The following is a 27,113-nucleotide window of genomic DNA, read 5'->3' on the forward strand; positions in this document are numbered from 1 at the left end:
TGGGCTTCACGCAGAATGTGATGAGGGGTACCTCTGCATATCACCGGCATGCATATGCATGATTGCCCACGTCCAATGGGTTTTGTCTGGAACTTTAAGAAGGGAAATGAGAACGCAGTGCGGTACATAGAATGCAAGTGACTATTTGTTCAAACAACTGATGCAAGTGGGAAGGGTTGACATTAGCCATGTCTCGAATGCTGAATTTACCGCACACCCTTTACCGTCGCTTTCTTAACCACATCACCGCAGCGCCAGAAAGAGAAGCCATACATGGAATCATTTGTTCTCACGGAACAAAGTGCAAGCGTGTGATAAATTGGCGAGGGTTTCAGAATGGTTTAAATATAGAGGAGAGAGGATGGGGATTTTTCATCTTGTAGACATCACAAATAAGAGAAATGGAGGCTGAGCAATTGATCGTGCGGCGAGTCAGTAATTCCTGTAGCTCCGCCATGAGTCAGTGTCGCTGTGGTGATTACTGACGTTACGGAAACGAGAGACAAATGAAATGTAAGATTCCGTGAGTAGAAGCAGCTAGCATCTAAATTTGGAAAGGCCTTATTCCCCTACTGAGGACTCGGCAGCACAAAGATGTTCAGGGAGAGTGACAGAAAGGAGAAGGAGAAGGAGTCCCTGTACGGCGGGCGCGTGCAGAAAGAGCACGGGACCTGGAAAGCTGGAAAGGAGAATATGATAATGTGAGCTGGTAAGGACAGCCAGAACGAGCCATTTTACCCAGCGTCCCCTGGGATCAAAATGACTTCCATAAAGGGAAGTGCCATTTGGGATCTCTCATTGTCGTGAGCCAGTCAGGACCGCTCTGCAGGTACTGATAAAAAAAAAAGTGAGAGGAACCACGTGCGGTTAGTGGGTGTGAAGGCTGGGCATGTGCTCGCATCTGAGTGGGGCTGGTGGCCCTGTTCGACATGGCCACATAACTGCCTGGTAACCACGACAGAGCAGCTTCTCCAGAAATGGTGCCAAATATTTATTGCAATCTTTACTGGTTTACTGATGTGTTAAAAAGGCACACAATAAGCCTTTCCTTGGCTATTGGATTTGATTGAATACTGCAGCACTAGCAATATGAAATTCATTGGGTTTCAATATAGTGTTTTTCTATATGGTGTCCTATGGTGTTTCTATATGGTGTTCTGTGGTGTTTCTATATGGTGTTCTGTGGTGTTTATGTATGGTGTTCTATGGTGTATCTCTATGGTGTTTCTATATGTGGTCTATGGTGTTTCTATATGGTGTTCTATGGTGTATCTATATGGTGTTATATGGTGTTCTATGGTGTATCTATATGGTGTTTTTTGGTGTTTCTATATGGTGTTTCTATATGGTGTTATTGTAACAAATGGGCTGAGCAGGTAGGACGCAGATGCAGATTTTTGGAGTTTTAATATAAATGACTAACACAAAAGATAACAACTCATACAAAGACCAAAGATGATATGAAAGCTAACACAAAAAGACACAGAGAGCATAAACTACATGAACAAAAACCACTACTCACGACTAGAACATTCAACTTACAGCTTACCACAGACAACGTAGAATAACCCACAACACTAAAGACCAAACACAGGACTTAAATACACCAACTAAACAAGGGACACAACAAGACACACCTGAAAGTGATAACGAGGGGCAGAGAACAAGGCAGGGGTGTGAAAACAGAGACAACTAGGAATTTCAAAATAAAAGACACTCAAACACACAGAGAACAAAACAAAAGACATGACTGACAGGGGGGAGGCAGGACCACATGACAGAACCCCCCTCCAAGGCACGCCGCACCGAGGCGCGCAACGGAAACCAAAGAAAAAAAAACCCAACATCAAGCACAGACAGGAGGAACCAAACCAAGAACAGGAGACGAAAAACACGCAGGGACCTGTGGCGAAGGTACAGAGGAGGACACACCAGAAACAGAGGACCTAGGGGCAAAAGAAGGCACAGAGGGCAAAGGGTCAGGGGACACAAACACAGGAGCAGAAACAGGCTGAGGGGAACAGGCAAACGGGACCTCGGGAGACTGGACAGGGCTAGGACGTGCAACAGACACCGGGGAAGCAGGATCAGAACGGGGAACTGGGAACGAGGCAGAGACAGAGGCAAATATACTCAAGACTACAGACACATGGACAGGAATAAAATGGGTGACCACTCTAGGAACAGACACGTGTACAGGGACAAAAACAACAACACCAGAGACAGAAACGGGCATGGGCACAAGAACAACAACGGTATCACGCACAGAGACAGGGAACAGAACAAAACCGGGCACAGAACAGGGCAAAAATGGGGACACAGGCACAGACGGGGAACCAAAACAACGGGGAGCAAAACAACGTCAACATTGGGCCCACAGGCGGGCGGAACAGTCACCGTGGGCCCTGTGAGGGCACAAGAAACAGAAGTAGGCCCCAGGCGGGCCCCGGGAACGTCGGCAGGCCCCAGGCAGGCCCCGGGAACAAGAGGCGGTGACCCCATCCGGGCCTCGGGAACAGGCGGCAGTGACCCCATCCGGGCCTCGGGAACAGGCGGCATCTCCTGGGCCTCCGGAACGGGTGCAGGCGGCTCCTGGGCCTCCGGCTGCGGGTCTGGAGGCGCCGTGGTCACTGGCTGCGGGTCTGGGGAACACAGGATTGCCCCTGCGCCACCCTTCAGTCCCCTCATCCTCCCCTCATCGACAATGGGGTTGGACTGAGGAGACGTGAGGACCTGACGCACAGGCTCTCAGTGCCCCCCCAAAAAAGTCTTGGGATGGTCCGTCATACCGGTGGTGAAGACTTCTCCAGGAGGGAGTGTGTTAGCGCTGTCCATCTCCGACACGCTGTAAGGCTGGGGGACAACACCGGAGAAACGTGCCTGTAAAAGCTTGAAAAAGCCCTCCACCATCCAGGCTTCCTCAGTCCTGTGGGTAAGGACAATGTTTGCCCATTCCAGCGCCTTACCCACTAGTCTCGTCTTCATAAACAGAACGAGGACCATGTCTGGCGGCTGAGGGTACATTAAAAACTGGATGTAGGCCTTGCTCTGTAGCACAAAGCCATCAGCTGAAGTCCCCTCACCATCAAATATGACCGGGCAGTGAGTCAATGAGGGTAGTGCGATAGGCCTACCTGTAGTGTCCAGGGCGAGACTGCCCAGTTGCGAAACAGTCCAGTTGCGACATGTATTCCTCCACATCCTTGGGAGGGGGTAGGGTACGTACCGGCCTAACTCCTGCGTCTGCTGCGTCCATTGCGATGGTGGGTTATTCTGTTACAAATGGCCTGAGCAGGTAGGACGCAGATGCAGATTTTTGGAGTTTTAATATAAATGACTAACACAAAAGATAACAACTCAAAACAAAAGACATGACTGACAGGGGGGAGGCAGGACCTTTCTACGGTCACTCTATATGGTGTTCTATGGTGTTTCTATATGTGGTCTATGGTGTATCTATATGGTGTTCTATGGTGTTTCTATATGGTGTTCTATAGTTTATCTATATGGTGTTCTATGGTGTTTCTATATGGTGTTTTTTGGTGTTTCTATATGGTGTTTCTATATGGTGTTTCTATATGGTGTTATTGTAACAAATGGGCTGAGCAGGTAGGACGCAGATGCAGATTTTTGGAGTTTTAATATAAATGACTAACACAAAAGATAACAACTCATACAAAGACCAAAGATGATATGAAAGCTAACACAAAAAGACACAGAGAGCATAAACTACATGAACAAAAACCACTACTCACGACTAGAACATTCAACTTACAGCTTACCACAGACAACGTAGAATAACCCACAACACTAAAGACCAAACACAGGACTTAAATACACCAACTAAACAAGGGACACAACAAGACACACCTGAAAGTGATAACGAGGGGCAGAGAACAAGGCAGGGGTGTGAAAACAGAGACAACTAGGAATTTCAAAATAAAAGACACTCAAACACACAGAGAACAAAACAAAAGACATGACTGACAGGGGGGAGGCAGGACCTTTCTATGGTCATTCTATATGGTGTTCTATGGTGTTTCTATATGTGGTCTATGGTGTATCTATATGGTGTTCTATGGTGTTTCTATATGGTGTTCTATAGTTTATCTATATGGTGTTCTATGGTGTTTCTATATGGTGTTATATGGTGTTCTATGGTGTATCTATGGTGTTTTTTGGTGTTTCTATATGGTGTATCTATATGGTGTTATATGGTGTGTCTATATGGCGTTATATGGTGTTTCTATATGGTGTTCTGTGGTGTATCTATATGGTGTTGTATGGTGTTCTATGGTGTATCTATATGATGTTCTATGGCCCCCATACTCAAAAAGCGGCCCGCGGGCTATCTATTTCTGGCCCGCAAGCTGTTTTGAAAAGGTATTTTTTTTTAGGAATCTTTTTTTTTCAATCGCGCTATCCGCTCTTATTTTGAAATCGCGCACCGCGATCTCAAGACGATGCCGGGGATTGCCTTTATGGCAATAACAAACAGGTAGCAGACGCCCAAATGCGTTCACCCCCCCCGTAACCGGCCCCGTCAGTGATTGAAAAAATAAATTGTGGCCCGTCATCATTTCTATTTGAGTACCCCTGTTCTATGGTGTACCTATATGGTGTTCTGTGGTGTATCTATATGGTGTTGTATGGTGTTCTATGGTGTTTCTATATGGTGTTCTGTGGTGTTTCTATATGGTGTTCTATGGTGTTTCTATAAGGTGTAATATGGTGTATCTATATGATGGTCTATGGTGTACCTATATGGTGTTCTGTGGTGTATCTATATGGTGTTGTATGGTGTTCTGTGGTGTTTCTATATGGTGTTCTGTGGTGTTTCTATATGGTGTTCTGTGGTGTTTCTATAAGGTGTAATATGGTGTATCTATATGATGTTCTATGGTGTATCTATATGGTGTTCTGTAGTGTATCTATATGGTGTTATATGCAGAGGTGTCAAGTAAAGAAGTACAAATACTTCGTTACCTTACTTAAGTAGAAATTTTGGTTATTTATACTTTACTGGAGTAACTTTTTTTCAGCTGACTTTTTATTTCAACTCCTTACATTTTCACACCATTATATGTACTTTCTACTCCTTACATTTTAAAAATAGCCTCGTTACTGCTATTTCATTTTGACTTGTTTTCATTCTGGCATGTCATCATAAAAAAAAAACCCTATCCTGACTAATCGCGCCATCCGAATAGAGTGAATTTGATTGTGGTTGGATGAGTGTTATATGTTGTTTCTATATAGTGTTATATGGTGTTTCTATATGGTGTTATATGGTGTATATATATGGTGTTTCTATATGGTGTTCTACTGTCTTTCTATATGGTGTTATATGGTGTTTCTATATGGTGTTCTATGGTCTTTCTATAAGGTGTAATATGGTGTATCTATATGGTGTACCTATATGGTGTTCTGTGGCGTTTCATTTTATTAATTTTTGTTCATAGTTTTTTTATTCAGTGCTAGTAAAGTAAAGGCAACATTGGAAGATGCTTCACTAAATGGGAAGAGAATGAACCAAAGTCCACTGAAAGGAGCCCAGAGCCTCATCAGCCGAGCAGCTGGGATAGAAAAGGGGAAGATCTTGACTGACTGAGTCGGTCTCCCAATGTAAAGCCAATTAAGCATGTAGCTCACTCACTGAGAAGTAGATTGAAGGCAGATGTCAATGAAAACAAAGATCAGCTGGAAACAAAGATCAGCAGGAAACAAAGATCAGCAGGAAACAAATATCAGCAGTAAACAAGTATCAGCAGTAAACAAGTATCAGCAGGAAACAAGTATCAGCAGGAAACAATGATCAGCTGGAAACAATGATCAGCTGGAAACAATGATCAGCTGGAAACAATGATCAGCTGAAGCTGGCTGCAGCAGAGCCCTGGCAGAACGCAGCAGACAGAAGGAACAGGACAGTGGTCAGTGGTGATGTCAGTTGCTCGTAGAGACAGATCTGCCACTGTGTGTGAGAGATAGGGTGTACTTATACTTTTGACCTGCTTATTAGTTTTTATAACTAATAATGCTTTTAACAATTAGAGTGCACAAGTGTCTGGATATAAATGTTGAGTGTGTCTATATGGCCCCTTCCAGGAATGATAGACTAAAGCAGTATGTTCTCAAACACATACAGACAGAATTAATACAGGAATAGATTCCACAACACAGCCAGCCAGACAAGACACAGTGTTCCATCATAAGAGCCCATTCTGAGAAAAGCAGGAGAAGGTAATGGCTCCACACTGCTCCATACACAATCAAATGTTCGCAAAGACCAGTGTCCACCAGGGCAGTGTTAGTAATCCATAAATTAGACACAAATGCTTCTGGTGAAGGAAAAGGAGGTGGCAGGGTGTAGCTAGAGCAAAGGTAGGTTCTTCTGGAACAGAGACTCTATGATGAGAATTGAGAGAATGACAGAAACAGAGAGATAGAGAGAGAGAGTGACTGACAGTAATCAGGAGAGAGTGATAGAGAGTGATCAGGAGTGATTTGAGAGAGAGAGAGCAAAAGAGAGAGATTAAGAGTGACCAGGAGAGTGGTTGAGAGAGCAAGAGAGAGATTGATAGTGATGAGGAAAAAGTGATTGAATGTGATCAGGAGAGAGTGATAGAGAGCAAAAGAGAGAAATTAAGAGTAACCAGGAGAGTGGTTGAAAGAGCAAGAGAGAGATTGATAGTGATGAGGAAAGAGTGATTGAATGTGATCAGGAGAGAGTGAAAGAGCAGGAGAGTGACTGAGAGTGATCAGCAGAGAGTGATAGAGTGATCAAGAGACAGTGAGAGTGATTAGGAGAGACTGATTGAGAGGATGTGTATTTTGTGATGTATCATTGTGAAGCTGCCTGTGTGTGTGTGTGTGTGTGTGTGTGTGTGTGAGGGGCTTGTGTGGGAGAAGACTGGTGTGGGAGGGGCTAGTGTGGGTTGGGCTTGTGTGGGAGAAGCCTGGTGTGGGAGGGGCTAGTGTGGGTTGGGCTTGTGTGGGAGAAGCCTGGTGTGGGAGGGGCTAGTGTGGGTTGGGCTTGTGTGGGTGAAGCCTGGTGTGTGAGGGGATTGTGTGGGAGGAATTTGCTGTACCAGTGTGTAATGTAGCCTGCTGTTGTGTGTGTTTGTGTGTCTCTCTAGAGGATGGACTCAAAAAGAAGCCGTATTAGACTGCAACAGGTGTGGTGAGAAATGGAAGGTAATGAGAGACTCATATTTATACAGAGACCATCTGCTCAAAAGCCGACATGCTATACATAAAAATGTACAAAGACACAGGCTCCCCTGTTCAGCTCAAGGTTAAAGAGGCAAACACATGCTACATGCTACATATTAATGATCATCACTTCTGTGTCCTTTAGGACGGAATGAACATGACTTTGTCAAGATGACATCCTGTAAATAAAAGGCATAAGAATGAAGCTAGATTAAAACAGGACAGAAATCTGTTAAGAGATAAAGAGTCATAAAACTGTGAGTGACTTTGATGGGATGTTTCTTTGAATGTGGATGTGATATAGTGGAATGTTTAATGCTTCATGAAGGCCCAGGAGAGGGGAGGGGAGGGGAGAAGAGAGGGGAGGGGAGAGGGGAGAGGAGAGGGGGAGTGGAGGAGAGGAGAGGGCAGGAGAGGACAGTAGGTGGCTGCTGGGGTTATTTATGTGTCCCATGTGGCCACTATGCAGAGCCTGATGTTTGTGCAGGTTCCACAGTGTAACAGCATGTCATTTACTAGTGGGTCTGCGTGAATGCATGTCAGTGTGAAGTGTGTATGTGTGTATGTGTGTGTGTGTATGTGTGATTATGTGTGTGTGTGTGTGTGTGTGTGTGTGTATGTGTGTGCATATGTGCTGTCAGCTAAAGCGTGGAGCCGCGTCTCAGGTGAAGCTAAAATTCTGGCAGACTCACGATTGCATTATCATGAAAAGCAGTGCCTAGCAGACATGCTGCAGGAGACAGCCCCTCAGCCCCTCAGCCCCTCAGCCGCCTGCTGCCGTGACAAACACAATCTGGAAGCAAGTGTAAAGGCAGTCTGTGCCATTTGTGCTTAAACCTATGCTGCTGCATATTCAAGGCAAGTACAGTAGGCCTATATGGTATGAGTAGACATTTCACTGGAGGCATTATATGCTTTTATATACATACAGTAAGTAGTTCTAGTCCTCAGGAATAAAATCTCAACATTTCTTTTTTATCATACTAATCAATCATAGAATGTTTATGCACAGAGAGCTGAGAAAAACATCTTAGCATTAACACTGTTATAAACTGGAAGCTTGTATTTCTATGTTCTTCAGTGGTAGCACCTAACCTCCTCCAGGTTGCCTCTTGTCGACATTCGCATGGCGTGGAAGATCCTGGACACCATCCAGTCGTCAGATGAGAACCATGCTGCTGAACACACTCATCCTGAACACGCCTGAACACACTTGCCTGAAAACACTTGCCTGAACACACTCACCTGAACTCTCTCACCTGAACACTCACACTGAATACACTCTTCCTGAACACACTCATCTGAACACACTCATCTGAACACACTCACACTGAACACACTCTTCTTGAACTCGTCTTGAACATACTTGTCCTGAACATGCATGTCCTGAACGCACTTGTCCTGAACACATACGTCCTGAACTCACTCACCTGAACACTTTCACCTGGACACACTTTTCCTGAGCACACTTGACCTGAATGCAGTCTTCTTGAACTCACTCTTCCTGAACGCACTCGTCCTGAACACACTCATCCTGAATACATTCGTCCTGAACACACTCGTCCTGAACACATGCCTGCCAGTGCAGCAGGACCTGAGGTTGCTGGTTCAGTGTCAGTACACACAGCAGCACTGCTGTTTCGTGCAGGAGAAAAACATGATTTTTATGGTGATAGTCTTATTTGGTAGGAGTCAAAAAAGGCAAAGAATCGATTCAAAAGAGTTGATAAAGCGACTCATCTGGACTGAGGTGTCTGCAGCTGCCAACAACGTCACAAATCCTGAAAAAACATTCAGGAAGAAAGGATCAGTACAACGCACTATAGGAGACAACGCTTACATTTGTGTGTATTTTACTTCCTTGTTATGTGCAGTGATTGGGTGCCCTGTACACCTTCCTATATTAATGTCTATTAAATTGTCCATGTAGTTTAAAAAGTAAAATTACTGTGAGCCATCTGTACCACCAATTGATACGTCTAGTAATTTGTTCATAGATTTATTTTTAGTTCATATAAAAAAGGAAAGAAATCCGCTCTCCTAATTAAATATAAACAGTCCACTAATCAGCCAAGGTCAGGGGGGGGGGGGGGGGGGGGGGTGGGGGTGGGGGTGAGGTTTCCTCGGTCTCCTGAAGGATGTCGGCCCGTTTTGTCTGCGTGGATGAAAACGTGCTCAGTAAATGGGTTCTTGACATGCATGGCATTCCCATCATTCTGAAGAACCCAGCTGCCCATTTGAGGGAAGGTCACATGTCCATGCAATGATTGATGGGCCAGGTAAACCTCTCACCTTCCTTCCACACATCACTCATGTCTGGCACTACTGGAAAAATAGAAGAAAAACCACAAGCCCACTAGCTTCTCAGTGGACGTCCGGCATTGTGGGATTAGCAAAATGGTGGAATAATGAATGGTTATTAGTCTTCATTCTACCAAAATGAGCCCATGTCATTTGTAGAAATGAGTAATAAATAATCCGGAACTTTGACTTCAGATCCTGCAGAGTGACTGTGTGTGTGAGAGTGTGTGAGTCTGTGTGTATGAGGTGCTGTTTTTATGCTCTCAACACACTGCATCAGCTTCTGCTGTGAGTCCATGGGCATTGCTAACGAGAGCCAAATATCTCCAGCACACAAACAGGACTCAGGAGACACATTATTAACCCTTTGCTTGCTCCCGTGATGGGATTGACTGTGTCGTCTGCTGAGAGGTGAGTGGTGCATGGCGCTGAAATGTGAGCCTGGAGCGCTCACAAGTGTCTGACTGTGTATGTGTGTGTGTGTGTGTGGACGTATAGGTGTGTGGTTATGTGGCTTTGCCTGTGCATGTAGGAGTGTGAAAGTGTCCCCTGTGGGAATGTCCCACTGATCACTGCTCTGTGCCCTGAGGGCACCTGTCTCGCCTCCCCACGGGCACCCGTCTCGCCTCCCCACGGGCACCTGTCTCGCCTCCCCACGGGCACCTGCTGCTCCCCTTTAAGCTGTGGACAAGAGTGCAGCCTGGTGGTCACGCTAGCACGAAGCCATGCACAGAGTGCCCGACGCAAACCACCTTCAAGACATCACATCTGACATCACAGCTGATATTGCCCAGGGTGTCAGGCTGGGGTTCTAATGAATATGCTATTGTCATAATACGTTGTATGAAAGAATGAGCCTTGATAAACTCAAAGTCTTTTGGATTATTTTAGGGACGAACGTTTGTTTTATGTGGACTCCCAGAAGCAGGAGCACTGCTGGGGGAGGACTCTCACACTCAGCGTTACGTGATTATAGTCAATTATGCCCGAGCTGCATGATGATGAGCTGGCCAGAGCCAATCAGACTCCACTCCATTACAGCCTCTTCCAATCAGATTCCACTCCATCACAGCCTGTTCCAGTTTAGTTTGTTTCCAGGTGTAATTAGAGCTCTGGAACTGAGACACAGGCAACAATGACTAAGGCGTGATAATGGCGTTATGCTGAATCGTTTTCAGAGAGGAACAGAGAAATAACCCCGGCCACCTAGCCAAGTCAACAGTTTCATTCCATAAATGTGAATTCATTCAACTAAATAATTTGAAACTATACATTTCAGTCCAAATGAACAAATTAATGAAAGAACACATCTAAAAAATTAAACATGAGCTGGTGTTATTTGGACTTTCAACAAGAAGTGAGAAGACCATCATTCTATGGTACCTAAAACCAGCTCCTGGTTACACTACCTTCCTATTACCTTGGTATGCCGTCTCCTTAAAGCTGTAAAATGGTGAGTTAAGTTCTCAGTAAAATGCTTAAACTGCAAGCAAACATTGTGAAATGTTCTTGGTGCTGTGCTGAAAGTGGACAGATGGAGCAAACGTCTCAGTCAGTGGTGCAATCGCTACATCTGCCTGGCTTGCTGCCACAAAGACTATTACAAATCGTACACATAGTGGACACTTGAAATCACGTCACCTTGTCCATGTGGTACATGATTTTAAGGGCAGTGTGGGCGTGGCTTATATTTAAGATCTGTACAGAACACCAGGAAACACAGCTTTAAATAAACATTGAGATTTTTATTAACATTATAATTGCCTATTTTGAAATGCAACAGATACAGAGCTTCAGCAGTTGGCAATGAGCGTGTGGGAGATACTTTGCAAATCTCTCCAACGAAACTATAAAACACTCACCGAATCATTCCTGAGACGCAAAAAGAAAGAGAATGTCAAAGAAATGCCAAAGACACATTCCATGCCCTGTGTGATCAGGCAGCCGGTTTCTGACACAAACATTTACTATGCCATTTGTACATGGATTGCATTGATATAGTGACACAAATATACTTTTTTTCCGTTTTCTTTTTTTTGTAACAAACAGCAGTTCCCCTGTGATCCATCAAAGAAGCAGAAACAGCCGGTTCAAGACTCTCTGTGCTTCAAGACATTCGAAATAACTGAAAATACATTTCTTTAGTTTATTTCCTAAATAATAGTTACAAGACAAATTAGGGTCTGTATATTGAACAGAATTATGAACCAAAAAGTTCCTAGGCAAAATAAAATAAATTAACTGAAACTTCAAGTTCTGTATCTAAGCTCTGTGCTCAGATGTAGCAACAGGGCACAGCTAACATTTCCAGCATCTAACCATGATTCACATATTAGAATTATCTGGGCAACATGTGTTTATTTATTTATTTCACCTTTGAGAGCATGAGATAATGGGAGTGAATGTGAGTTTCTGGTGTGTTTTCAAAGAACATTTCACCTCATATATTAGCAGCACATCTACAGAGCCAATTACAGGTTACGTAACTGTGCATGATTCATGGATTCTTCCAAAGCTATGCATCAGTGTTCCGCAGGCCCGGTAAACATTTGTGCCGAGATGAACTTTCTAACGAAGGGCGTGAAAAGATGTGAGCTGTGTCTGTGCTGTCTGCACTACATTCGGGACACAGTCAAGTGAAGACATGACAACATGGCAGGTGGAATAAACCGTGCAGATACTGACAGTCCCATCAGTACTGAAATGTACTGGAAGATGAGAACGTTGGATCTGAATCCCATGAAGAAGAGAGTGTACGACTACAAATCACAGCACGGGTCCCATTGTGCTGTATTCTGCCCACATCCTGGGACAGTAACAGTTCGACTTCAGCAAACCAAACACAGAAACAAATGAAAAATTCCATACAACAAAACCTCAAAAGAAAATGACAAAGTAAATCAAAATGGTATTAAAATAGATTATGAAAATAGAATAGAAATATATGGCATTCAGCATATAGAAGTGATCCAGCAGAGAGAGAAAGAGAGAGACAGAGTGAGAGAGAGAAATATTAAAGATTGGCATGTTGACACTAAAAGTTCTCATCAAAAAGTAAGAGTGAAGCAGTCCAGAGACAGAGACGTGAACCTTCCACGGCTACTGCAAAGGCAACCACGGTGATTCAGGGAAGCCAGTTTTTGCCAAGCAGAGGAGATCTGAAGCAGGGGAGACATGAAGCAGGGGAGACTGAAGCAGAGGACACTGAATCAGAGGAGACTGAAGCAGGGGAGACATGAAGCAGGGGTAACTGAAGCAGAGGAGACTGAATCAGGGGAGACTGAATCAGGGGAGACTGAAGCAGGGGAGACATGAAGCAGGGGTAACTGAAGCAGAGGACACTGAATCAGAGGAGACTGAAGCAGGGGAGACATGAAGCAGGGGTAACTGAAGCAGAGGACACTGAATCAGAGGACACTGAATCAGAGGAGACTGAAGCAGGGGAGACATGAAGCAGGGGGGACATGAAGCAGGGAAGATCTGAAGCAGGGGTAACTGAAGCAGAGGAGACTGAATCAGGGGAGACTGAATCAGGGGAGACTGAAGCAGGGGAGACATGAAGCAGGGGGGACATGAAGCAGGGGAGACATGAAGCAGGGGGGACATGAAGCAGGGGAGACATGAAGCAGGGGAGACTGAAGCAGGGGAGATCTGGGTTTTCTGCTGTAGTTCTGAATCAGCCGTGTAGTAGCTGGACATAGCTGTAGCTCACCTTATCAGGTTGACCCACACAGAAATGTACCATGGCTGGACTATGACATCCAAAGATGGAGAGGTAGAGAGAGAGTGAGAGAGAGAGATAGAGAGAGAGATCTACATAGCCTCTGTGGCCCTTTCAGAAGGTGTAAATTTAAATTAAGAGTTAACCTAGATTGTATACTTATAAAGTACTGGTCTCATATAAATACCCGACTCTTCATACGTTTTGCCACTCTTTGTTAAATAGTAACACACACTCTGAGGTTCATATATACATACTGGTGATGCACGAAACAAGAGCAGAAAGAGTGGAGTCAAAAGCCCGTGTGTCTGAATGTTGTCCACTATGACTTCAGTCAAAACCGCGTTGACTGACTCTACTCTGCAAATTTAAAGCTCGATCTTCTATCATTTTCCCAGCATTAATGATTCTCTTTCTACACAAGAGACTGATATGAGGATTGATGGTGAGCTGTTCCTCTGAAAACAATGCAGTCAGACCAACATTACTACCGTCATTATTCAGGGTGATCAAAAGCACATGAAGGATTGTAATAAATTCTACCCCCCCACCCCACTTCTGAATTTGCAGAATTTATAATCCCTCCATAAGTGCCTTCTAGGTGTGCTCATCCCTCCATTTCTCCTTATTCTGACTAATTTATTCTGACTAATTTTATTCTGACTCTGGCTAATTTAATTTACAATAAAGTCGTGAAAGAAAATCATGACATCGTATTTTTTTTTTGTTTTTTACCAAACGTAGTTCTTATACAGTATATACAAACCTTATGATAAAACCAAGCAAATATGTGGAACATGTGTTAAGAATCCTCAATGGCAAAAACATAAAAACAACAACAAAATTTAATAGATGTCTAAACTGGCTAATATACAAACGTGATGATATGCGGTATCCCAAAGTCTAACAACAATTTTCACTAGTTACTACATTTAGCAGATGTAATATACAGCCTTATTAACAAGGGATCTAAATCATTGCAGAAATAAAGTAAAGAAAACAAACAGAGACTTTTTCGGAAACTCTCCCACCATTCCTCACTGAGAACTGATGCAGTCGACATACGATATGTTTGATATTGAACTCGCGAGAGTTTGGATCAGTCCCAGGGCTGTTTCTTCAATCTCACACCTTGGAATAATCAGACAGTGTGTCATCAGACAGTCCCTTCTTGTGCTTCTACATTGAATCTAATTATCAGACAGGGAGATGGACACAAACACACGACCCCAAATAGCGTCTGTCACGATGCTGCGACTGTCCTGGGACCAGCAACATTCACTCAGAGTGCTGCATGTTTAAACGTTTAGATAAAAAGTCCATTACATTTTCTATTTTTGTTCTTTTCTGTGAGGAAATCAGACTGATCAACTATTGTTTATCAAATAAACTGTCGTGCGGCACGCTGCGGTTGACCTAGTTTTGATCCTCTGGTGTACTGTGGGACTCTTCCCATGGGATTCTTCGTTGTGTACACGGCAGAGATCAGGAAAGGTCGTCCTCGCAGTGGTTGCAACGCAGCGATTTTGTCCTGGAGGATGACAGTGAATGGATATATAGCCCAGACAGGGACACAGTATGTTAGGTGGACACAGCACCTGGGTGAGGCTCAGAAAGACCTGGTTCTAACAATGTTGGCCACATGACCCTCAGCTGCTATCACACTAGCTGCATGTTTGGTGTCACGTCGCATGTCTAGTCAGTAGAAGCTTAACTTTCTACTAGGGCCTACATTAGAAATATGTTTAAATGACACTGGAGTGTAATCATTCTGACTGTGGTGTATGTATATACGCTCTAGTGAGCCTTGTGGATGGGAGTGTGAACTACCTCCCTTGTTTTAAGTTGAGCAAATTATTTGGGGTACATTTTTTATTTCAACAAACATGACAACAGTGAACATGGAACCAAAGAATTAAAAACACATTGTGATGTCACAATGCTGTGGATAAAAGGAATGCAACCAATCACTGAACGCTTGACAAAGATGAAGGCTTAGACTAAAACTGGAGGTTGTGAATATTTAGGCACTGTTAACTGGTGAGGGTGGTAGGCTTCTGGGGGTTTTCAGCTCTGGGCTGGATTCGTGTGGTCTGGGGCAGTTTCACTCTTCTTGCGTGTATTCTATAGACACCCTTAAATAAGAGGCATGAATATTCAGCAGCTATGCTTGAGTGACTCATAAAAAAGTGGCAAGTAAAATTCACGGTGAGTTAATTTAAAACAAATAAACAAACAAAAACAAAAAAACGAGAAAGGAACAGCAAGCGGAAGGATGTAAGTGAAAAGCACAAAGATCGAAAGAACGTGAAGAAAAAGGGGGAGGGGCCTACAAAGGGTAGGGAGGGAGGAGCCAGGGAGGAATACAGAGAGAGAGGGAGGGAGGGAAGAGAGGAGAGGAGCATTGTTTAAATGAAGTATTCCTTCTTCTCCTCTGCGTGTGCATGGTTGCCGTCAGCGTTGATGATGGCTGTGTCAGCATCAGGAGCGTCGTCAGCGCCTTTGGCCTCGTTGGTCAGGTATGTGCCTGTCACAGCCCAACACAACAGTGGCCCAGTTTTACAGGGACAGTCTGAATGGTTTGGGTTAAATGACAGTAATGTAATGAGTGACCTTCACCTTTATGCCTTGCCAGATAACGACCCAGCACGATGATTAAGCACAGAGTAACAAAGACAACAACAGCCACAACTCCACCAATCAAAGCATGGTCTGGGCCATGTGGTCCCAGGGCGTTAGGATCTGGAGAGAGAGAGAGAGAGAGAGAGAGAGAGAGAGAGAGAGAGAGAGAGAGAGAGAGAGAGAGAGAGAGAGAGAGAGAGAGAGATTAGAAAAGTTGTCATCACATATTTCCTGAGAACACTACTAGTCTAAATGGCAATGAGAATATGAGAATATGAGAAAATTCAAAGTGGGCACTTTAGAAACGGAAACTGAAACACAAACAACTGGAGACAGTGAATTATTTCGGAACCCCGAAGAGCAAAATTCTGCACACCAAACACACATCGGGGTATAAAAGTCTGAATATCTAAGTGAGCAAATACAAGCAGCGAAGACATCAGCTTCTGATTGTGCAGATGTGTTCCCAGCACACTCCAACCACAGGACCTGATTGAAACCCCCCCCGACAGACAGGGGAGGCGCTGGGTCCCAGACGGACTCCCCGGGTGCTCCAAACATCTCTGGATGAGAGACCGCAAGCTCACAGCCACAGAATGAATGGCAAATCACTCCTGATTAATAGTGCATGTACACAAACACATGTACCAGGAAAGGTACACATGCTGACTCAGACCTGACAGAACGCTCACAGACCTAACGGAACGCACACACAGACCTAACAGAACGCTCACAGACCTAACAGAACGCTCACAGTACTCAGACTGCATAGACTAGTGAAACACAAGCAAGAAAATAAATAAACAACGTTGATCCCAGCAGACAAGACATAACAGGTGTAAAAAAAAAAGTCAGCAGCTCGGTGGCCTGTACAAAATAGTGTAGGTGAAGAATGAGGATTGCGTATGAGAGGGTGATCATCACAGTGGGGGGTTATTAACTACAAAGGCAATTCTGAAAGGTGTAGGCCTCTCTCTCTCTCTCTCTACTCTTCTGTCTCTCTCTCTCCCTCTCCTCAACAACTCTGCTCCTACACACATACTTTGCCTTGTTTACTTCAACAAAAAGCCCATTCTGTCATTACAGCAAGCGTTATTTGGTATAACACTATCTCCTGGCAGATTCCTCCATCTTCACTTACAGCTGCTTTCAAGACATTCCACTTCCCCGCACTCAACTGTGATATCTCAATAGCAGCTGAGTGAGGGGGCCAGGCACCCCAAGTGGGAGCTCCAGGGTTGTCATAATTGGATATCTTCAGAGCTCGCTCTATTTATATCAGCCGCCAATGAGGCCAGCTGATGAGAGCCTTCCCAGGGCAAGCCTATTGACACGGCAAACTCTTTGTGGGCCCGGCAGATGATAACGATATGAAAGCTAATTTCTACAGCCAAGGAGATTGATACGAGTGGCGCAGGGCATTTCATTACGCCCCTCTCTGTTTAGGGGCGAACGAGCTATTACAGTGGGAAATATGCCAGTTTAATATATGAATCTCCACCTCTCCCAGAGCCCTGTCTGTCTCTGTCTGACTGGTTAAACTAATCAGAGCTGTCCGCCGTAGGCCGCACCGTGCAGTCGCTGCAGCGACGGAGCGGGTCAGCAACGCATTGCGTTTCCCCCAGAACACATTAGCGTTTAATAAGGCCGGTGAAGGCCCTCTCTCAGGGTGATTCAATATCGAAGTGCCAGAGATTCCTCCTTCAATATTTATAACAGCATTGTTCAGTGCCCTGTCCTCGCATGACGCCCATGTATTTAAGGAGTCAAGCTCTCTCTGTTACCGTCTCTTCATCTGTGGTGTGACCTGGAGGTCAAACACTCTGTTACAGTCTTTTCATCTGTGGTGTGACCTGGAAGTCAAACACTCTCTGTTATGGTCTCTTCATCTGTGGTGTGACCTGGAAGTCAAATCTTCTCTGTTACACTCTCTTCATATGTGGTGTGACCTGAAAGTCAAATCTTCTCTGTTACAGTCTCTTCATCTGTGGTGTGACCTGGAGGAGGTCTAGCACTGAGCAGTCAAAGCACACCAAATACCAATACTAGCAGAGACCAGGCAAAACCAGGCGAGAAAAGCTGAGATCCGGTGAGACCAGTCGAGACCAGGCAAGACCAGCTGAGACCAGGCAAAGCCAGCTGACACCAGGCGAGACCGCACAAAACCACGCGAGACCAGGCGAGATTGGACACATGCAGTCTGTCCTGTCACATTAGTTCTTCAAACATTTTTCTCTGAAGAAATAACAAGCATAGGGGCGAACGCACCTTTCTCCACAGAATAACTCAAGCTGCCATTTTATTCTCCAGGTGAGAAGAATTTGAGACACGCATGAATATTTAAGGCACATTGTAGTTCTCAGGAGCAAGGTTGGTGCTGTGTAGGGTTAGCGCCACCGTAATCTTAGAGGTATTGGAATGAATGCACTTAAAGGCTGTTCAAACACGCAGAGACAGAAAAGCACTACTCTTCTTTCCTCAGGGGACCGGATACCAAGAGAAAGACACTCAGCATTATGCTGAGACACACAGCTTCACCTTTAAAGCACAATAAAAGCATTCGGGGGGGACGACAGGGACACACACTCTAAGGGGGACACACATTCTAAGGGGGACACACGTTCTAATACGCATACACACTCTATGTGGGGCACACACTGATGAGCACATGCACTTCAACGCACCCTCTCATTCAGATGACCAGTGATGTGTTACATGATTCAAGGGTACAAGGTACATGGTTGGGTAGCCATGAGAATTATAAGTAATGTCTAGTCAAAACACCATCTTGACACTGTTTAAAAGTCAATGAAGAAGTCAAATGAAACATGACCTCTGCAAGGTAGTTACTGCACCCTGTATGAAATATCGCATGGGCTGTCAGATGAATATCTCAGCAGTCCTATCCCATTAGCCATTTTCCATCTGAATGCTATACCAGGGCATAACTGACTAAACAAATTAACAAGCAATTGGCACCTGCAGTGGAATGAAAAGCCCAGTGTATTGGCTTCGTTATGGCTTTAAGTGCAAAGCTCATTTGAATTTAATTATGAACTCAGCTGGACATTAAGGTTCTATCTGTAAGGACATAAAACCCAGTAGTTTAACAGTATGGTGTATAAAACCGGTTACACACAGGCTTCCAGTGCAGTTAAAGGCCCTGCGTGTAGAGCGCACATCACCGCAGAACTCTCCTGCTGTAACCCAGCTGGCGTAGGGTTGTGTCTACATCAGTTGGCATCTCCACATTTCAGCCCAGAAAAGGTCACGGTTATTTTTATGGTTGTAGAAGATGCACAACAAATATATAAGGTTAAGCAAAACAAAATCGAAGCTTTCTCCCCGTTCCCAAGGACCGTTGCTCAGATTTCCCTGAGAATGGTGATGTGAACCACCAGGCCTTTAGCCCAGATCAATGGGGAGGCGCGGGCTCCTCAAACGTGCTGTGTGCTCCTCTCCGCTCCTCCGCACCCGCTGGCCGCCATCGCTGCCGGTCTGGCCGCTTTCCCGGCTAGAAGATGTTACGGTACGCTAGCGAGCTGTCTGAAAGACGGAGTGGATTAGCACAGTGGCCGCAGGCCTCAGAGTTTTAGGCTGAGACACACCCAGTCTCTCACACCACGTCCAGCAGGATCAGCTGCCTGCAAAGTGTTACAGAGCATGTAGGAGAGACGGGTCTGGGTGGAAATGAACCAGGCGGTTTGTGGACTGATGTAACAGTTTAATATGTTAATGATACCCCATATTTTTAGTAAACGTTCACATTTTCTAAATAATGGGCGCGTAACAAGGAGATTCCGCTGGTGCTCCAGTAGACTCCTGCAGGGGAGACTGGATTTACATGTGAATGAAACTGCACTGCACTTTCCACCTCCACCAACCTCATCCACCCACGAAAAAGAAAGAGAGAGAGAGAGAGAAAGAGAGAGAGAGAGAGAGAGAAAGAGAGAGAAAGAGAAAAACTGAAAAATGTACAGACAGAAAAACAAGCTATTCAAAAGTCAGTCAGAGCATGGTCTGTCTGTGATCTCATGCGCGCACACACATACACACACACACACACACACACACACACACACACACACACACACACACACACACACACACACACACACAAAGCAGCAGGCTGTCAGGAGGCTGAACTGTGCACCAGCAGAGCGCTGCCTTTAAACTGTCTGTGTACACAGGGGACCATGCAGGCGATCCGAGAGGTTTAATTAGATTTTCAAAACAAATTACAACTTTTAATTGTGGCTGGAAAAAAATGTGTGTCTGGTCTGATGAGAGGCTGACTAATTTTACCCATGTAGCTGAAAATGTAGCTGATAGCAGCTGTTGGCCACCCAACCACAGCATTTGAATGTGGGCTATTATGATGGGCGATTGTAATGGGCTATTGTAATGGTTAATTGTAATTTATATTGTAATGGGATATTGTAATAGGAAATTGTAATTGGCTATTGTATCTGGCTATTGTAATTTGCTATTGTAATGGGATATTGTAACAAGCTGTTGTAACGGTCCATTGTAATGGTCTATTTTAATGGGCAATTGTAATGGTCTATTGTAATGGTCTATTGTAACGGGCTATTATAACGTGTTATAGTAACAGTCTATTATAATGGTCTATTGTAATGGTCAAGTGTAATGGTCAAGTGTAATGGTCTATTGTAATGGTCTAGCGTAATGGTCTATTGTAATGGTCTTTTGTAATGGTCTATAAGGGCCAGAGCAAAGACCACAGTCTTCCATCATCATATTCTAAACTAGCCCATGCTCTAAACATGCTTAGGCACTGTCAGGCGAATCGAGTAATTCTAGAGAATTAATTTAAGTGTCTACTACCATTAAAATGTAACGAAAGGACTGATTGGTATCATAATTTGGCAGCGAATTTTAATTACTTCTCTTTTTTTGTGACTTAAACTGTAGCTGTAATTCCTGGAGTGATGTGACTTAATGTGATGGACCATCAATAACTGTGCTGCATGACTTGGTAAAGACCTCAGTGCTCCATTTTAATTCCCAACTGCTGCTCCAGCGAGTTTGGAACAGAGGACAGACCAACCACTTAGCATGGCCACCACTTAGCATGGCCACCACTTAGCATGGCCACCACTTAGCCAGACTGTCTCAATATTTCTCAAGCCCTGGAGTAACGCCACTGCAAACTTTGACTTATCCCGTTCTGTTCCTGCTGCTGTCCTTTGGTCCAGCCTCACACAGGTAACTCTTTTCCCTGCTGCATTTTGTTATTCGCTTAGCAAGGCTGGAGGAGCTAAATCAACAGCGCTAGAACGTCCACCGTTGTGCAAACTTCATTTCAGAAGATAGAAATATTACACTTTCAAAGACAGTTCTGGAGTTGCTTGACCTCTTACTTTCTTTTAGGAAGACTTGTGTGAAGAATGACACAGAAATCCATCGAGTGAAGACCAAACTCAGTAGATTTGGCTAAGCCTTCCCCCTGACACACACACACACACACACACACACACACACACACACTGAATTGGAGTCTTGTCAGTTGGCTCGCTGACAATGCATGTATTTGTAAAGTGCCTGCCTGAGACCCGGAGATGGCCCGGCAGAAGCAGAACAACCCATGTAAAGCCCTAATTGGATCAACAGAAGCTCACCGAAGTGACCCGCCATGCCTGCCACTGCGTGCGTATGGCACTCGGTGGATTCCCCATTTTTACTGAGGCTCACATTTCGTGGCTCACGAACGAGGCCACAACCAGGCCCCCAGCTGCCAGGTAGCCGACCCGTCACGCCCCCTGTGGTGTGGGCATGCAGTGCGCGTGCTGAATGTCTGTTCAAGGCACAAACATGCATTCGCTTCCAAACGATCCACAAGAGCCCAATTGAGGGACAGGAGTCGACTTAACAAAGGCTATAAATACTGTTACTTAAGCATCGCATTAGATGTGAATTGGCATTCTGCTGTTACATATTCTCTGCGAATGCATAAAAGCAACTAGCAGTGCAATCCCACTTCCGCCTGTCTTCCAGGACAACAACAACGTTAGAGGAAAACTGGCCTAAGTTTGACAACTTGAAAAAGTTGTGTGGCAATTAAACAGCCTCTAGATTCTGTTTTGTTTTCCTCCCACATTTTCTGTCCTATTATTCCAGTTGGCTAATGAACCTAAACCGAATCCTCCCCAAACTAGATGGATTGCCACGTTCTTGCCTGCCCATCTCCAGACAATAGGCATGACCAATCACACTGCCAGTGGTGCGACTCGGCCGGACGATAACGGCGTGGAGTCTGAGGCGGGGCGGACGGGCGCTGATTACGAAAAGCGAGTTGTAAATATTTTTTTAAATCCCCAGAACTCCACTACTTTATTTAACCTTTCAGCTTCATAAGGTCACGGCTAATTCGCGAGCCATAAAAATGCACTTGGCAGGCTGAACGGGGGCAGGAGGCACTCTGATGACATCGACTGGGCCCCGCGCTTCTAGGCTGAAGAGTTATTACACTCATTAAGGCCGGCTGCCTGCCGCCGAACACCCCCCATCGATCGCAGGCGCCGGGATGGTTGCCTAATGCGTGGCAGGCAATGACTGCTGTTAACGTGGCCTTCCATGCTGCAGGAGACACGAGGCTCGAAGAGGAAACGGCGTTCTGATTCCACGCGGTGCCCGAGAAAAGCCACCCGGCGTGAGAACAGCCTGGTGCCGGAGAGCCGTACGTTAAAGCCAAATGATGCAACGCGAAACGCTGAGAGTAATTGCGCAGAGCGTCTACCACCCGTGCGTGACGCAACTCATCCACTGACCCTGCGGAGGTTCAGGGTCAGGTGGGCGCCGTTCTGCACGCTGTGGGTGCCTCCTGCCTGAGTTAGAAGACTTTCAAACAACCTTAGGCGGGGGCCGCGGGGAGGACACGTGACGTCTGCTACACATTATAAATCGCACCGGCTGTAGACAGCTGCTTGCATGGGGCCCACAGAAGCGTGGGAAAGAGGAAGCTTTGGGATTTTAGCTGTTCACACAGTGCTGGGGCTTCCCAGCGTGGTCCCGCAAGAGGCAAACGGGGCACCCAGGGAGGGAGCTAAAGAGGCGTGTGGTGGGAGGACAAGACTGGAGGACAGGACTGGGGGACAGGACTGGAGAAGTGGCAGAACGGAGACATGCATGAGCAGTCCTCTCTGTCCAGAGGACCTGAGCACCATCCTAAACGGTCCCACTGAGCTTCAGCGGCAGAATGATGGTGCATGGGTGGTGACGGAGACTCAGGGTGGACAGCGAGAGTTAGACACGCATGCGGGTGAGGAAGAGGAGTATGACGAAGAGTGGTGGGCTTACTGTACCTCTCTGACCGGTCACTGCAGGGTTGGAGTGCTTGGAGTTTAAGGGATCTGTGGTGACTGGGAGGGTGGCTACAGGGGGAGGAGCTGAGGATGGAGAGGGCGTGGTTGGGGCGTCTGGTCAATGGGACACACCATGCAAACAAATAAACATGGACGGACACAGACACAACAACAAGGGACAAAAAACCACATCAAGACAGCAATGGAACATACACAATAGGAACACTGTGTGAAATAGGAGCATTGTTCACTGAGGCTAATGAGTAAATTAATGCTAATTAAAATGGAATGGGATTAATGCAAAACAGCAAAACAAAATATATGATGCAAATATACTTCATAAATATGGTAACCCTAGCATTAATTAAAAAGATAGGTTCATGCATTCTATATAAGCCTCCCACAGTCTGGTACAAACTCAGGTGTGTCAGTCTGACACTAGAAAATAACTGAAAAAGAGAGCACTATGTAGAAATGTTGCTGTAAATATTTCATAAACCATCATAGTGTGATGGAGCAGTGCCTGAATCTCAGGGTAGTGAACTGGCCCGGATGACATCTCCAGCGGCTGGTGGAGGAAACACCTTACCCTGACCCCAACATAATCTAAACCTAACCTAATCTAACCCTAATCCTAACCCTAACCTTAATGTAATTTAAACCTAACCTAATCTAACCTAGGGCTAGCCCTAACCCTAACCCTGGGGGCTAACTCTAACCCTGACCCTAACCCTAACCCTAACCCTTGTCTTTTGTCACTAATCCTTGACCAAATGCTGCAGGAAACCGGTGCTAGTTGAACAGAGAGTGATGAATCCTGACAAGGTGCTCTATGTTTGCCTAATCCAATTAGCCCTTCATTCCTACAGGAAGTTGTCAGCTCCGGAGCACCAACATCATTAAGAGTTTTGGCGGTCCACACAGAGGCTTGTTATCTCCGCCTGGACGTCGATGCTGCACTTCACGTACTCATTAGGCCTGCCCCTAGACCCTGTGTGTGTGTGTGTGTGTGTGTGAGGGTTTAGAGTGCTCTGTGTGTGTGTAAAAGTTCAGAGGTTTCTGTGTGTGTAAGGGTTTAGAGTGCTGTGTGCGTGTGTGTGTACGGATTTAAAGTGCTGTGTGTGCATGAGTAGGGGTTTAGAGTGCTGTGTGTGTGTAGGTGTAAGGGTTGTGTGTACTTTGTGTGTGTAAGGCTTTTTTAAGGGTTTTCCCCGACCAACTATGATCTCTTTAACCACACTGGTCTGGACAGGCCATCAATATTTAGAATCATTTTTTCTTAGTGATATCTCACTGACCTTTGACTAGCTTTGGCATTAAATATTGTAGGCCAAGGTCATTTAGCGGTCAAATTCAAAAAGGGAAAAAGATTAATTGTGAAGTGATACTGATGAACCATGAGTGATGTCTTTGATGCACTCATGAAGGAGGGGCACAGTGTAGCAGCTGGAGCTGGTGTGAGAGCCGTGGTCAGGTCCCCTCTGTTCTGACCGCGGTCACGCTACGCTACGCTGTACTCACCGTATACGAAGAGCACGTACTCGGCATGATTGGTGCCAAGGTGGTTGGAGGCTTCACAGCGGTAGGTGCCGTTGTCCGTTTTGTTTAAGGACGTGAAGGTAAGATCTCTGCCCTCCACGATCACGCGCTCCAGGTCGGGCAGCTCCCCGCCGTCTTTCGTCCAAAGCACTGGGTCTGGTCTGTGTTGTGTACAGGAAGACACACACACACACACACACACACACACACACACACACACACATGCAAACACACACACACACATACACACACACGCGCGCACACACACACGCGCACGCACACACACACACACACGCACACACACACACACACACACACACACACACACACATGCACAGACACACACATGTACACACACACATGCACAGACACACACATGTACACACACACATGCACATGCACACACACGCAAACACAAACACACACATGCACATACACACACGAAAGGAAAACTGAGTCAGATCTTCCAGCTATTTGAGAATGATGGATTTGGGATAATTAAGGTAAATTACCCTCCAACATACAAGCAATTATCAGCTTTAATTATCAGTCAATAATGATGAAGGCAGGCAGAGCCTGAATAAAAAAGATTTAAATAAATTATCATATATAACTTTATATCAACTGCAATTTCATAGAGTTACAGCATGTGGGGTACTAATACAACATCAGTGTGCTCTAAATCGTGATCTTCTGGGCAAAACATGGAGGGAAAGGAAGAGGGTGGACCAGTTGGGGGCGCTCTCCTGCTCTGGCCAAGCAGTTTCAAGGCTGTGGGGATGGTGTGACAGACTTACGAAGGGTTTCCTTTCGACACACACTCCAGTTTAAGGAAATGCCCTTCCTGTGGAAGGGTCTGGGTGTGCCTGATCTCAACACGAGGGGCGTCTGTGGGGGGCGATAGAGAGACGTGGTGTTAACATAAGCACGGTCTTAGCAACCCTCGGACATCCCATGCTAGTCATGCAGGAGGCCTTTATTTTCATATAAACAGATAAACATCCATCTGAGAATAGTCAACAGTGGAATCACATGTGTGAGGGTGAGCTTGGGAACAAGGGGCGTGGTGTCTGTGGGGCGTGGTGCCCGGGGGCGGAACTCACAGTGAACCTCTAACACCTCAGTGGCCTGCTGGGGGCTGGAGGGCAGGGCTACGTGGTCCACTCTGCAGGTGTAGGCTACGCCGTCATCGTTCCTGTCAACGTGCAGCTGTAGGGAGCTCCGCACCGTGAACGTTTTGCCGCTGGCGTTCACCTCTTTGGCTCCTGCACAGAAACACACGGACTCACGTTTGAAATCTGAGATGTACACCCACCGCAAACACAGGTACAGCCAACACACACCAGGTACAGCCAACACACACCAGGTACAGCCAACACACACCAGGTACAGCCAACTCACACCAGGTACAGCCAACACACACCAGGTACAGCTAACACACTCCAGGTACAGCTAACATATACAAGTACAGCTAACACACACCAGGTACAGCTAACACACAGAGGTACAAATCCACAGGTACAGCTATCATACACCAGGTACAGCTAACACATTCCAGGTACAGCTAACACACACAAGTACAGCTAACACACACAAGTACAAACAAACACGCAGGTACAGCTAACACACACCAGGTACAGTTAACACACACAGGTACGATACAGGACATGAGTGTTCACTGGGTATTCGCTGGGGTTCAAAGCTGAAACTTGATGTCAGGTTAAGAAATAAGCTGTGACAAGCTGACAAATGAATCAAATAAGTGACTGTATATTTATATATCACGTAGTTTTAGCATGTGCTTAATATGGACATTCACTCAAAATCAGTTTGAACAGAAAAAAAAGGAGAACTGTATTATTTCTAGCCAGTGACGCATGTCGGCACCCAGGAACACGTCTCCAGCTCCAAACACATCTTCCCCATCGTCGTGTCCAGAAAACGGAGGGTTAAATTAAAAAATTTTATCAAACTTCAAAAGCTGTGAGACTTCCATAGCAACGACTGTTTGTGATTTTCCACTGTTGAATAAAGATGGATGAATGAATATCACAGTATCAAAAAATTATTGTATAAAAAATATTACAATTTCACAGTATCACAGTATCAAAAATTTACAATATTATTATATTGCAATATCACAGTGTGAATGAAAATCACAGTATCACAGTGTGAATGCATTTCACAGTATTACAGTGTGAAACAGCTTTACTCAGGGTAGTGAATGATCTACTAATATCGGCCGATAATGGGCTCGTCTCGTTCCTTATACTGTTGGATCTTAGTGCAGCTTTTGATACTGTAGACCACAACATTTTGCTGGATAGACTAGAAAACACAGTAGGTATTAAAGGAGTCGCACTCTCCTGGTTTAGATCATATTTAACTGACCG

The 27,113-nt window shown here is 45.3% G+C and overlaps 1 protein-coding gene across 3 annotated transcripts in view; it reads right to left on the reverse strand.

Annotated features, from left to right (window-relative positions):
• Positions 1 to 13,907: 13,907 nt before the first annotated feature.
• Positions 13,908 to 27,113, reverse strand: part of LOC143526013 (cell adhesion molecule 2-like) — a 255,017-nt gene continuing 241,811 nt past the window's right edge. For 2 of the 3 annotated variants that reach the window (XM_077020566.1, XM_077020565.1), the window contains 6 exons: positions 25,824 to 25,985; positions 25,518 to 25,608; positions 24,703 to 24,881; positions 23,182 to 23,295; positions 15,854 to 15,976; positions 13,908 to 15,761 (listed from right to left, as the gene is read on the reverse strand). In XM_077020566.1, coding sequence (XP_076876681.1) covers positions 15,643 to 15,761; positions 15,854 to 15,976; positions 23,182 to 23,295; positions 24,703 to 24,881; positions 25,518 to 25,608; positions 25,824 to 25,985 — 788 coding nt within the window. In that variant the 3' untranslated portion in view covers positions 13,908 to 15,642. The remainder of the gene's footprint in view (positions 15,762 to 15,853; positions 15,977 to 23,181; positions 23,296 to 24,702; positions 24,882 to 25,517; positions 25,609 to 25,823; positions 25,986 to 27,113) is intronic. The other variant, XM_077020567.1, reaches the window with a different exon arrangement.

This window comes from Brachyhypopomus gauderio, chromosome 10, assembly GCF_052324685.1.
Source record: "Brachyhypopomus gauderio isolate BG-103 chromosome 10, BGAUD_0.2, whole genome shotgun sequence".
Taxonomy (NCBI): domain Eukaryota; kingdom Metazoa; phylum Chordata; class Actinopteri; order Gymnotiformes; family Hypopomidae; genus Brachyhypopomus; species Brachyhypopomus gauderio.